The 14,711-nt window shown below is 41.8% G+C and overlaps 1 protein-coding gene across 3 annotated transcripts in view; it reads right to left on the bottom strand.

Moving 5' to 3' along the window:
* The window catches only part of SLC22A23 (solute carrier family 22 member 23), a 178,078-nt gene that overhangs the window by 22,356 nt on the left and 141,011 nt on the right, over positions 1–14,711 (bottom strand). For 2 of the 3 annotated variants that reach the window (XM_045006201.1, XR_006577049.1), the window contains one exon: positions 750–852. In XM_045006201.1, the coding sequence (XP_044862136.1) occupies positions 750–852 (103 nt within the window). Of the gene's footprint in view, positions 1–749; positions 853–7,761; positions 7,858–14,711 lie in introns of all 3 variants that reach the window. The other variant, XM_045006200.1, reaches the window with a different exon arrangement.

The raw sequence follows: 14,711 nt of genomic DNA, 5'->3' as shown, positions 1-14,711 counted from the left end.
GGGGGGGGGGGGGAGATAAGCATGGGGAAATAGTTTTACTTTGTGTAATGGCCCATCCACTCCCAGTCTTTATTCAAGCCTAATCTGATAGTGCCCAATGCAAATTAATTCCAATTCAGCAGTCTCTCGCTGGAGTCTGTTTTTTGTTGTTTTTGTAATATTGCGACTTTTAGGTCTGTAATCGAGTGACCTGGGAGATTGAAGTGTTCTCCAACTGGTTTTTGAATATTTTTAGCACTGAAGCATGAGCCCCACTCTGAAGACTCAGGGCCTGAGACTCATGACCATGATTTTATAACTCTGTGTAGATGTATCTTACGTGACTTAGGAGCACAAGTCCTGTTGAAACTGGGAGAGGAGGGTGGAATTCATGTGAAAAATCAATGGAACTTGTGCTCTTGTCATTCGGAAAATCCTACCCAGAGTAGCAAGTTTGTGCAAGACAAAAATATACAGTAGGTCACTGTCACAACAATGCACTTGCACAGCTACCACTCCCAAGAAAGCACCTTATGCTTTTTGCTCCACAGCTTAAAATGTCAGATGACTACTTCCTTAGGCTTCTACACGAGATCACTCTTCTGGTAGAGCTCACTCTTCTTATCAAAGATCAGCTCTCTAAGACACTGGGTTAAGGGTCCTGTAATGGGGCAGAAGAGCCTCCATATTTCCATCACCATCCACATCTACTTTCAGTTTACCAACAGAGAAAACATTCAACATACTTGACAGGAATATGTTGGACTTACGAGTTCACACACAATACTACAATGTTTTTCCACAGGTTCCTGGTTCCCACCACTTTAACAATGCAGACCTTCTTGGGCCTCCTGGTAAGCTCCTTCTCCAGCTCTGAAACAAAACAGAAGGTCATTTTCTTGGTAGTGGGGGAGCAGAGTAGCCAGTGGATTTCAGATTTTATTCTGGATGTTCTGGGAAGAGGGACAGTAGGGTTCTCCTCCACTCCTGCCTCAGAGTTCTGAGGATGCCACACCACCCTGCACCCCTCCTCCCCCACCACACACACTCCTTGCTTGTTTCTCTCTTATCCTTCCATGTGTTGTTGATCCTCTCTGCAGTTTTGGATGGCTGCATGTGGCTCCCTGCAGATTCCAATGCTACTCACAATTTAAAAAATGTATGTAAAAAAAAAAAATTGGGGAGTTAGGGATGGAATGTAGATGGATGGTCCTTGGGAGATGTCAAGTTGCCTGATACACTAGCAGAGGTTCTGGTGTATTTAGTCCTAAACGGCAACACCCTCTGCTAGTGCTATGCCTCTCACAGGCAGGGTCCTCACATGTGTGAGAAGATGGATAGCATTTCTATAATATGGATCTGTGCTATCTAAGGAGTGGACTGGAGACTGCCAAACTCATTCAATGTGTGCATCTCTAACCCCAGGTTTCTAGAAAAAGACGGCTAGAAGGTTATGGCAATACATCATCTGTCCTCCTCAGTTTCAGTGTTGTTGCAGGCATGCTAGCCACAGGATAGGAGACAGATGAGATGGATAATAGCTTTTATTGGACCAACTTCTTCTGGGAAAGACACAAGCTTTTGAGCTCCAAAGGACCTCAAGACATAGGCGCCGACTCTGGGGGTGCTTTGGGGCTGGAGCACCCACCGGCAGCCAAGTTCCCCCCCCCCCACCCCGCAGCTCACCTCTGCCTCCTCCCCTAAGCACGCCACATCCCCGCTTCTCCTCCCAGCTATTTCATGGCGTAACACGCTGTGGGAAGGAGGGGGAAGGAGCGGGAAGGGGAAGAGGTGGGGAAGAGGCAGGGCCGGGGCGGGGATTTGGGGAAGGAGTCCAATAGGGGCAGGGAGGGGGCGGAGTTGGGGCAGGAACTTTGGGGAAGGGGGTGGAACGGGGGGCAGGGCAGGGGTGGAGTCGGGGCCGGTGGGAGCGAGCACCCACTGGCGCCAGGAGAAGTTGGCGCTTATGCCTCAAGAACAGCTCTGTAGAGCTCCAAGCCTTGTCTCTTTAACCAACAGAAGTTGGTCCAATAAAAAATATTACCTCATCCACTTTGTCTCTCCTCCACTTCAGGCATTTAAAGGCATTTTGATGGACACTAAACAGAGGAATATTTTTTACAAAAATTATGGGGGGCTCATCATAGCAATCCCTTCAGATTTTAAAGCAGTGTTCAGTGTTCAAAGACCTTGCCCGCTCTTGAGTTCAAGAAAAGGCTGAGAGTCTGACTGACCCTTACGCTATGCTGTCGGAATCCTGCCGAGGCAGCCATAAACTGACTTTTCTTTGCCATTTTGTAGTGGAATACAGACAACCCTTAGAGAATAGGTATTTGCACAAAACCAGTCTATGAATGGTACAAAACAGAGTGAAGAGCACTGTATTACCCAAACATCTAATCCCCTGAGATTAATTTAGCTGCTACATAAACATAGGAGATCATATTTTCCAAGATACTGTATCAGTTACAAGTGATTCCAAGGATAAAAGCCCAGTAAAAACTTAAGCAGCTGTGACTAGAAACGTCAAAACAGTTCCACATTCCAGCAGTACAAACTGTACTTGCCTCAACACTTCTAGATTAATAGATTGTAAAGCCAGAAGAAACATTGTGATCATCCAGTCTGAGGCCATAGAACTTCACCAAAATAAATCCTAGAGCAGATCTTTTAGAAACACATCCAATCTTGATGTAAAAATTGCCAGAGATGGAGAATCCACCATAACCCACAGTAAATTGTTCCAATGGTTAATTACCTTCACTGGTAAATATTTACGCCTTATTTCCAGTCTGAATTTGTTTAGCTTCAGCTTCCAACCATTGGATCATACTATACCTTTTTCTACTAGATTGAAGAGCCCATTATCAAATATTTGTTCTCCCGTAGGTACTTACAATGGAGTCACTCCTTAACCTTCTCTTTGTTAAGATAAATTGATTGAGCGCCTTGAATCTATCACTATAAGGCATGTTTTCTAATCCTTTAATCATTCTTGTGACTCTTTTCTGAACCCTCTCCAATTTATCAACATCCTTCTTGATTTGTGGACACCAGAACTCAACCCAGTATTTTAGCAGCCGTCCTACCAGTGCCAAATAGAGAAGTAAAATAACCTCTCTACTCAAGATTCCCCTATTTATGCATTCAAAAAGTTACCCAAAAAGTCTTGGACTAGTCACAATATATACTGACTGCTTATGAGACTGCAACCCAGCCTCCCACAGTAGTTTGTATCAGCTCACTTCATACATATATTAACAGTCTGGCTGTCTCTAGTACCTCCATCTTCCCCAACCTTCTAAAGGGATACAGGATAAAAAAAGATGAATGAAAACCACTGGGGAAGTAAAGAAAATGAAGGTAATGGGGTGGGGGAGAAGGGGGACAAACAAAGAACAGACGTGTCTGCTATTATCTGGAAAAATCTATCTTTTGCACGGAAAATCCCCCACACCAATAGAGAAATGCTATTTTGTAATCTAATTAGCCATGTTCTTCACTGCCCACAGATACACTAGGCAAGAGTTCAAACATTAACTATGAGACACATTTTAAAGGAAAGAGATATGAGGATGCTGTCACGCTGTTCTCATAATTACAGTTGAAATCTTTCAATTGCTAATCCACAAAATGCAGCAGAACACACCAGATGACAGAATCACAAAATACAGAGATCAGAGAAAAGTAAATTGGTCATATTATTATTCATAATAATTATTTGTATTACGCTAGCAACTGGGGACCACAGTATGCTAGATTTTGTAGAAACACAAGAAAAAAGATGGTTCCCTGCTAGTACAGGATTGCTCCCTACAGTGCATTTTTAGTGCTTTGTCCAGTCTAGTTTTAAATTTCTCAAGCAAAAGGCACTTCCCACCTCTTTCTTTGGGAGACTATTTTAGAGTTTTAGTGGATCTAATAGTAAATATATTTTTGCGGATCTCCAGCTTAAATTTTGCCTCTCTTAATGTGATATTAACTCAATCATACCCCTTATACCATCACAAATAATTCCTCTCCATTCCTGATTTTTACACTCTTTAGATATTTGTAGACCATTATCTCCCTTATTAATCATCACTCATCCACGCTACACATACTCAATCCTTTCAATATTTCCTTATGTACCAATCCTCTCAAACTCTCCTAATCCTCCCACTTTGTTGTTTTTCTCTGAACTCTCTCTGGTTTGTTATGATGAGGACACCCAGCAATATATTCCAGATGTGGTTGCACCATCTGAACACACAACCTCAAACGTCAGACCTGAGCGTATGCACAGCACCTAGTAAAATGCTCCAGTCACAAACCCAGCCAGTTAGCCTCTCTAAATGAGACTTTCGTGCTAATGACTATTAGCACTAAAATTTCAGATGCAGAGGCTACAGTCACTGGATTGCAAACAAATGAAATACTCTCAATAATCTTCAAAGTCATCTACCCTTTTCCACTCTTCATTATTTTTACAATTTCCTCCCCTGCATAGTTCGTATTTATAACCAGGTATCCTCTAAGTAGGGGGCAAGGTTGATTTACATTCAAGCTCTAATTAATAGCAACAGATTAGCTACCCAGCCTGCAAAGACTCTCCAACTACAGTATTGACTTCCCATTTAACTTTACAAATAAAGGACCTATCAGTTATTAAACTGATAACAGACACTATGCTTGTACTACAGTAAACAAAAAAGTACAGAACGCTAGGAGCCCTTGGCAAACTCTTAAAAATACATAAACAAACCGATTTAGTAATTTCCTGTAAATACCACCACCCAGCAGCAACATAAAAATAAAAATGTAATAATCCTACTTAGCAAGAGAATCACCAGAGTCCCCTTCTACCTACTCCAAACTCGCCCAACCCCTCAAAGGCCAGGGAGAAGAAATGACCGTTTGCACCATGCCTGGAAGGTTTATAAACTCAGGGTGCTGTGAACCCGGCAGGAGGAGGGGGTGAGTTCCAAAGAGGCAGAGTCCTGAAGGAGAACAGCCTGCCTATATCCCCCTCTTTTTTATACCAACAAGGCTCTATCTAAGGTGCCTCGACTGACTAAGTGTAGTAGTATATCATGGGGATGGCGATGGTCTGTTACAGTGATACTCAGACTGAGGATCTCGAGCCACAAGTGGCTCTTTAATGTGTCTCCTGTGGTTCTTTGCAGCACATGATATGAAAACCATGTGTGATTTAAACTATTAACCAATCAGAATGCTTTTACTACATTATTAACCAATTGTAGTTGATAAAATTTTATATATCCCTTTCATATGGTTTAATTCACACGATTGTGGCTTTTTTGGGTAATGTTGATCACTAATTTTGCTCCTGAATCACTGAGGTCTGAGTATGACTGGTCTGTTACTTAAGTAGATCCCAGATCATTTAAGTTTTATAGGTCAATGTCGTCTTCAAATCAACCAGAAACCAACAAGCTGATATTGCAGATCACAGATTGTAAAAAGCCATTACTGTCATAGGGGTATTGCAACAGAATAAACAGAGATATTTACTTGATGATTCTGCACTGGATTTCCCCAATTAAAAACAACCTGCATTTAACATTTCAGTTTTTATTGCTTCATTAGGATGTTGGGTATGAGGGAGAAGAAGCTTCCTTTACTCATCAACTCACAGACCTAATATATGCCTTCCTGTTCTCCACAGCATCACTATTTGTAACATTTCCACTCAGGGAAAGAGCAGGAAAACGATGAACAAGGAAGCTCCTTATAACTTCAGTGGAAACTAGAACTATAATGGCCTCATGAAAAAAAATATATCCGCCTCCAATTCCTCTGTACAAACTTTGAAGCTGTTGAATTTTCATGGGATTATCTGCATTTCAGACATGCTGCTTTCAGATGAAACTAACTTGAGCCCATTATTACCAACCCAAAATCTATAATGCTTTTAACCTACCTCTTTCCCTTCTGCCTTGTGACAAAGAGAAAGAAGCAAAGCTCATCAACCAAAGCCCAGCAAAAGGACATTCAAAACCACTTGTAGTCCATGGGCATGGTTTGATTCTAGAGCCTTGGAGGGGGACATGCATACCTTACACTTTCAGATGATAGTAGCAACAACATTTAAACACTTTCACAGCTCTTTTCATCATTAAAGTATTTTACAGAGAACTAATCCTCACAACACTCATTTTGCAGGAGGGAGATCTGAGGCACAGAGAGGGAAAGTAATCTGTTCACCAAACAGTCAGTCAGTGGCAGAGACAGGATTACAACTCAAGGGTTCCTCACTCCCTATCCTGTATTAATTTTATTAGCCCATGATGCCCATCTTAGTAAATTACATTTTAAAAAAATCAATGTTAAGGAACATTAAGGTTCCAAACACACGTTAGGAAGTGCCAGATTAAAGGTTTCATTTGAAACCTTAATTCAGTCCCCTTGCGTGTATGCATTATGATACAGTCTTTAATTACATGATCACATGCTATTTTTTTCCACAAGGCTTCCTCTTTATGCAGTGAATGGTGAGTTATTTAATATTTCTTTTTATCTTCTTTGTTCAATGTGTGGCCTTAGGCCTTATTTCATGCACATCATCCAAACCCTGTATTAAATACAAAATTATTAGTTTCCTTGTGGGCATTTCTATGATGCTCTCACCAGAGCACCTGAACTCTTCACAAAGATGAATGAAATTATCTTTACAACTTTTCAGTGAGCCTAGGGGTATTACCACCCCCGTTTTATGGATGGGAAACTGAAGCACAGAGTTTTAGGCTGGAATTGTCAAAGATATCCACCATTTTTTGGTGCCCCACTGGAAAAAGCTTAGGCGTTGATTTTTCAGAGTACTGAGCATTATATAGCACATTATATGTTAAAATCATAGCTCCAGTGATGAGCTGCCAAAATCTTAACAACGGTTCACTATAAAAAGTTCTGATTTAAGGGGGGGGAGCGGGGGAGAGGCCAGGGCGGGGGAGACATATCCATGGGGCAGGGGGCCCCTGCAGAGCCTGGGGCAAATTGCCCCACTTGCCCCCCCGGCAGCCCTAGAGCTTGCAGCCCCCTCCCCCCTTACCTTGACGGCAGCTCAAAGCAGCAGGACGACTCAGGAGCTCAGCTGAGCTGCCCAGCTGCTGGCCATCTGCAGCTCTGCTGGGGGGAGACATCCTTGTGGGGCCAGGGGCCCCACTTGCCCCGCCCCTCCCCTCCCCTCTGGCCAGCTCTGGAGCTTGCAGCAGGACCCCCCCACACACACACACATCTTGCCGGGCCTCTCAAAAAGCGGCAGCAAGATGACTCTGGAGCTCAGCTGAGCTGCCCAGCTGATGCCGGCGACTGGCCACGCTGCAGCTGGGGGGAAGCGGGGGAAGGGCCGGGGGAGCCTCAGCCTCCCCAACTGGGAATCCTGGGAGCAACAGGATGGTCCGGCCCGTGGACTGGAGTTCTTTGCCCACCCCCTGGCCCTTTAACAACCGTTTCTCCAAGGAGGTCTAATTTTAGCAACCAGTTCTTGGGAACTGGCTCCAGCTCACCACTGCATAGCTCCCATTAACTTAAGCTACAGCTGATAATGCTCAGATCATCTGTACATCAGACCTCAGGGTATCAAGCCAGGCACCCAGAAAATGAGGAACACACAATTAATGGCCACCCATGAAAAGTTTGGTTTAAGTGACTTGGCCAGAATCATAGAGGAACTCTGTGGCAGAGATGGGGATAGAATCCAGTGCTCCAGGGCAGCATTCAGTTGCCTTAACCATGACACTGTTCTTTCTCCTCCTGCAACCCTTCTCATTCATTACACACCTTCCAACTTCTGCAACAAATGAGGTAGGGATCCTACAGACAACAGCTTCATTCCAGGAGTATCATCCATCCTGTGCACTGAGTGAGGCAAGGGTCCTGTGGAAAAAATAACTTGTGATCATGTAATTAAAGATTGTTTCATAGCACAAACACAAGGAGGCCAAATTAAGGCTGCACAGGCAATCTATTCTTAACTTTTGAGTGTTTGACTTTGCATGCTTATTTTAATGATGGGTTGTTGTTTTTTTTAAATGTAGCTTCCTACTTAAAACACACACACACACACACACACACACCTGAAAAACAACCAAATACTGTAGCACATATAGAACTATACTGACATACAGCATTTGTCATCATTATATCATCATAGTAATACATCTGAATGGACTAAGGAATGCATATTATTTCAGAAGCAAATCTGCTCCTGTGATTTAGAAATAGGCTGCAAATTTCACCTATTTTTCTGAGTCACATGGAACTCCCTGCAAGTTCTGATTTCAAATTGGATTACTCACTCTCTGCTGACTGCCTTTGCAATTCTATCTGCGTTTTTTCCCTGTACACTAAGTATTCTTTCAACTTTATTATGCTGATTGGCCATATCTTGGAAATGAACATCTACCTCCTGAATATCAAGAGAGAGGCATTCCAGTTTAGATTTTCATTCAGAGATAAGTAAAGAAGGGAGTTTTGTTATTCAGTCTGGTCAAGTAGTTATTTTTCATCAAGGAATTTTAAGATACAAAAAACAATGAAACACACACAAAGGCAGGTTTCCATGGAAGCATCAGGTCTGAAACTAAGATACTTACCAGTATAGATTTTCAAGTAGCCCATAGCAGAGCATAAACAAAAACAGTGGTGTAGTCACCTTTCACTTAACTGTAAATAATTGTCTAGATCTTGACATGGTGTAAATCAGTGCATTTCTAGTGACTTCAATGGAGTTATGCTGATTTACATGAGCTGAGGATATGGCCCTTTGTCTCAAGTATAGAGTGTATCCTATCACCGCAATATACAAACTATTTAAAATGAATACAATCCTTTAATAATGTACAGGCAGAATGGAGTTTTGTGACTTCAAAATCCATCAACAAACTGTTCCTCTCCTCCTTCCTCAAGATGATGTGTCATCGATACGCTTCCTTGTGATTTACAGTCTTGTTTGATTAAAAACAACTTGTCTTTTAGCTACCCTGAAATGCAGGTTGTTTGTATGCCTCACCAAAGGAAACACTTGGATTAGTTCTGGTGGAAGATTTTCCCATAAAAAATTTACTTCTTTGAACGCAAAATTTTTCCTGTCAATACTGTGACAATATTCCTTTATTGTGAAAAAAAGGTTATGCTTTAATAAACGTTTATCAAAATTATAAAAATGTCATCACCCTGCTTATTGAGGTTTTCCATTTATAAAAACAGCTTTTTAGTAAACAAAAATGTCGACAATGTTTTTGATTAAAAAAAATCAATAAAAAGGAGGGTGATTATGAAGTTTGAAATGAAAAGAACTTAGAAATTTCAAATTCTTTGTGAACTAGTTTTTCATTTTTCAAATTAACGCTAATTAGTATGCTTTGGTGTCTAATTGGTGGTGACAATATGATTTGTAAAGGCAAAATATCTTCATGAAACAAACTGTTCCTGGCAAAAATCAAGGTGGCTGTTAAGCAATGAAAAATAAAAATACCAGTAGGAGGAGGAGTTTTCTCCTTTATTCTGGTGCAGTTATGGCCGTGAGACTGTGCTGGTCTTGTTGGTTAAGGTTGTCCTCCTACTGATAACTTAGAATCAGATGTCTTTGCCAATGTACCTAGACTTTTCAGCTGCTTTTGACACTGTTGATTCTGGCTAAGTCTACACTGGAGCTGGAGGTGTAATTTCTAGCTTGGATACATATACCCACGCTAGCTCTGATTGAGCTAGCATGCTAAAAATAGAAGCATAACCACAACTGTCTGAGTGGCGGAATGGGATAGCCAACTCGAGTATGAGCCCTTCTGAAAGCCTAGTTTCATAGTTGGGCGGCTAGCCTCTTGTGCTGCCGTGGCTACATAGCGTGATCAATGAATGCATATGTTAACCCAAATTGGAAATTATGCCTCCAGCTCTGGGGCAGATGTACCTTATATGAGGTTTTGCTTACCTGACTGTGTACCTTTACAAGTGTGGATTGGACTGCTGTCAAATCATTCCATTTATTCCTTCAGAGAGATCCTTTAAGAGTGGTCTTGGGAGTTAATTCACCCGAGGGAATCTATGGTGTGAATTTCCAGGGGGTTCTAATTCTTCTGCCCCTTACTTTTTTTCATCATGTGGTCCATCTTCCCATTGACTTCAATAGGCTTTGGTTCAGGCACACACAGAGGCAGTTTGAGTTGCAGTGTCATCAGCAAGTGGACAGATGAGGACTTGCACCAAGTAGTGTGAATAACATGAAATTCTGAGCCCTTCGTAAATCTGTTCACTGTTTGGACTGAAATTCAGGTCCAAGGAGTTTCCCCCTCCGCCATAAAACTAGCTCACCCACTTATAAGCTCCATAATAAAGAATCAGCATTCACAAACTTCCTCAGGGCATTTCTGTGACTAAAGTAGTTGCTGTAATGATCTGTTGTGTTGCACATATTAATTTGATGGAAACATACAAGCAGAATTACAGTGGGTTTTCCAGCTGCAGACTGCTTCACATTTTCATTGCTAGGGACCTACAGAAGCAGTCTATCATTTAGATGTATTGTGTAATTCTGTCACACAGGGCTATGTGTGATAATATAGTGAGTCAGAATATTGAGAGACAATGGATCCTAGCTAAAGCAAAGCTATACACTGTCTTTTCCGCTGGAAGACACAAGGCAGTTAAAATAGACTGGCGGACAGCTCAGCAACAGGAAAAATGAAAATATGGAATTTCTGCACCAATGTTGAGACTCTGCCCCCGACACCTGTTGTGTACAAGTACAAGCGTATCACCCATCCTTCACTTGACACTTAAAGCAGAAGCATCTGCTTTCCTCATTTGCTGCCAACATGCAAGATACCAGGATGGCCCTTTTGCACTGATGACCAGGTTTTCATTGGTCATTTTTGCCCCAGTGGCAGACACAAACCCTTGACCTTTTCAGCTTCAAGGACACTTGAGTGGATTATCACAGGGTGGTCAGTCAGCTTCAGTAGAAATTTCCTCATGATGTGAACGCACCGATCTTGTAGGGTAACAAAGGAGAGTATTGTGCCACAGCTTCATAGTCTTCCAGACCATCTAGCATGTTAACATCATCCTCAATGACTAGAAGAAGGGTGTTATTCTGCCTCTGTCCAAACAGGGTGATACAGCCAATTGCAGCAGCTAGAGGTATTACACTGTTGTTGGTCCCAGGGAATGTCTTTGCTTCTGAGTTTGTCTCTCGAATCAGCGATGCACTGTGGGGCAAAGGTTGGGATACTCAGTGCAGTTTCAGACCTGGTCCCTCCACTTTCAGCCATCTTCTCAAAAAGCTGTCTCCGGGTAAAGTGGATGGCTGAATTTAGTAAGCCAGGCGCAGCATTTTTTATAGACTTCTATCAGGTCTCTGAGTCAGTGCATCGAGCAAGTTTGTGGGATGTCATGAGGTGATACAGCATTCCTGGGAAGATACTGTCATTGATAGAAGAGCCCTAGAATGGAACAGAAAGCTGTGTTTGCATCAGTGGCAGATACACGGCATGGCTTCGTATTTCCCACAGAAGTTTGGCAAGGCTGCATCCTGTCACCATTATTGTTCAATATTGCCACTGACTGGCTGATGGATAAGGTTGATGAGGCACTCTCCGTGGTGTCGAGCTGAACGTCAGTTTGTTTTGAGACAGCGAATTACACTAATGACATCTCCCTGGCTCAGTTTGGTGAATCGCTGTAGCTAAGAGCCACTCTCTTCTGGCAAGAAGCTCTGGTTATTAATCCAGAAAAAACTAAGTCCCTGCCCATTATCAACAAGCAGCTGCTATTACAGCCAGCTCAGCATTAACATGTCAGGATTGATATCGAGCAAGTGGCAACTTTCAAATACTTGGGAAGCATCACAGACAGTGCTGGAGGATGTTGGAAAAATGCTAATACTCCTATAGTAGTAGCAACTGCCACGTTCCAGCTCTTTCAGCAGCCTCTGTGGAGACATCGGGCCATCTAGGTTACTACAAAGCTGCAGATCTATAAAACCACAATTATACCAACTCAGGTGCATGTCAGTGAAATGTGGGTGCCAAAGAAGACTGAAGAACAACTTAATAAAATTTTTTTTGTTGTGTTTGTCACTTGTTACATATTAAGAGGCAGAACAAGATCAGCAGTGAAGATATTTGTAGATGAACTCAGCAACTGCCTCCATCAGCACTGGTTTGTTTTCGGCAGCTTTCTTGGTATGGACATATTATTAGAACGGAAGACCAGCAAATCACAAAGCATGTTTTACCAAGGAATGCTGCTACACGTCTGGCAATCACATGATCCCCAAAAGCTCTAGTGGAACAATAAGCTTGCCAAGGAACATAAACTGAATATCCAGCCAGATCACCTTAAGGACCTTGCTAGAGATGGAGCTGGATGGCATCCAGAGTCTCCAAGGAGGCTATGGCTTTTTAGGATTTGCCTTGGCGACCACGATGATCTGTTTTTCTCTGCTTACTAACCTGTGTAGTCAGAAATCTACAGTTTACATGCAGATCAGGTTCTTTGATCATTCAAAACCAAGACTTTGCTGACATCCTCCCTCACTCTCTTGATTTAATCTACAACATTAATGTAAGCAAAGAAATAAGGGTTTTCAGTTAAGAACATTTTGCCCTCTTGCTAGTGTTTTCTATAATGCATCCCTCCAGCACAGCAGACAGGAAAACCTTAAGCTGCCAGGATAGTTTAAAACAAAACAAAACAAATTGAACAAAAGCTCAGGGAGAGAGAAAAAGATAGCACTGACATCAGTGAGGAGGCAGAAACAGATGTGTCCTGTTTCTTAACAGTATCTCGACTAAGTCTGCAAAGGGTAACATCAACAACATTTATTGACAGCTGGTGTGCATGGATGTATCCAGAGATGGAGACAAAAGCCATAGCATCAAGAAATGCTCTTAGGGGGATATGATAGAGGTCTATAAAATCATGAATGGCGTAAAGAAAGTTAATAAGGAAATGTTATTTATGCTTTCTCTTAATACAAGAACCAGTGGCCACCCAATGAAATTAGCAGGCAGCAGGATTAAAACAAACCTAAAGAAGTACTTCTTCAGACAATGCACAGCCAACCTGTGGAACTCATTGCTGGGGGATGTTGCAAAGGCCAAAATTATAATGTCTTCAGAAAATAATTAGATAAGTTCTTGGAGAATAGATGCATCAATGGCTATTAGCTAAGATGGTCAGGGAAGCAACCCCATGCTCTGGGTGTCAATAAATCTCTGATTACCAGATGCTAGGACTGGACGACAGGGGATGGATCACTTATAGTGACCAGATGTCCCGATTGTATAGGGACAGTCCTGATTTTTGGGTCTTTTTCTTATATAGGCTCATATTACCCCTCACCCTCCAACCCCTGTCCTAATTTTTCACATTTGCTGTCTGGTCATCCTATGATCACTTGATAATTTGCCGTGTTCTGTTCATTTCCTCTGAAGCATCTGGCACTCGCCACAGTCAAAAGAGGATACTGAGCTAGGTGGGCCATTGGTCTGACCCAGTATGGCCATTCTTATGTCTCACACATAGAAGTAAGGCTCCCCTCTTAATAATGAATGACAAGGAGTCATATTTATAGGTCTCTGCTATGGGACCATTTATGAGAAAAAATAACTAGCTATGAATATGCAGGATAATAGCCACAAAGCCATTCTGATAGTTAACAGTTCATCTTCCTCCATGAAAATATTGTTAAAATGTCTCCTGTAGGTTACAGTTGAATTGGACAGAATTCGTTTTTACCTTTTTCCTTTAAAATGCCCCCCCCCCAGGAAATTACATTAAAAATAACCGTGTTTTTAATTAATATAATGCCTTAGCCCTATGCCATATCACACAATATAAGATGAATAAAGGATTTCAAGTCAGTGCAACTCTCTAAACTGAACACAAATTGTACACATACAAAAATTGTACACATACAAATCAGCCCTTCCACCACAGTTAAAAAAGGTTATTTAAGTTGCAAATTCAAATACAGACACTCCCCGACTTTTCCAAAATGCCTTGCGTAAGTCAAATTTTGCGTAAGTCGGGAATGTATACCCAACAATTATGCGGAAAAAAAAGCTTATGGAACTTTTTCCGTAAGTCCAGATTTGCCTAAGTCGGGTTTGTGTAACCCAAGGAGCATCTGTAGTATAAAGTTTGGATATGCTGATTTTAAAGTTGCCCATGTGCCTTTAATTTGACCCCCTTGTGTGTATGCATTATGATACAGTTTTTAAATTACATGATCATATATTATATTTTCCATAGGACACGATATTCTATTCTATATAGGTTCTTAGGGTATCCTCTTCAGTATAGTCTCCGAGCACCTTCCAGCAGTGCATTAAGCAACACGAGGAATATCTATCACGTATTTTGTTTTGGAAGTTGTGTGGGTTTTTTTGTTTTGTTTTCAATAATATATACACACTCACTGCTATATGTTTATGTTAGAGAAGGCAAGGTAAAAAAAAAAATGCGCCTTGCATTGGGTGATGAGATCTGTGATGGTCCTTAATTCCTGGGGGAGTTGATTCCACAGTTTTGGACCAGCCCCCAAGAAAGTTCTGTCTCCTGCACAGGAGAACTTTAGCCTTATTATAGAAAGTTCCATTGTGCCAGAGGAGCTACGCTGTGAATCACAGACTTTATCCTGTCCCATTCACTCAACAGGTTGGATGCCCATGAGGGAGAATTCAGGTTGCCAAATGTCTGGTGTTCTATGTATTTCTTAACTTTCT

The sequence above is a fragment of the Mauremys mutica genome, chromosome 2 (assembly GCF_020497125.1).
Source record: "Mauremys mutica isolate MM-2020 ecotype Southern chromosome 2, ASM2049712v1, whole genome shotgun sequence".
NCBI lineage: Eukaryota > Metazoa > Chordata > Testudines > Geoemydidae > Mauremys > Mauremys mutica.
This window is presented reverse-complemented; position numbering and strand designations above follow the sequence as displayed.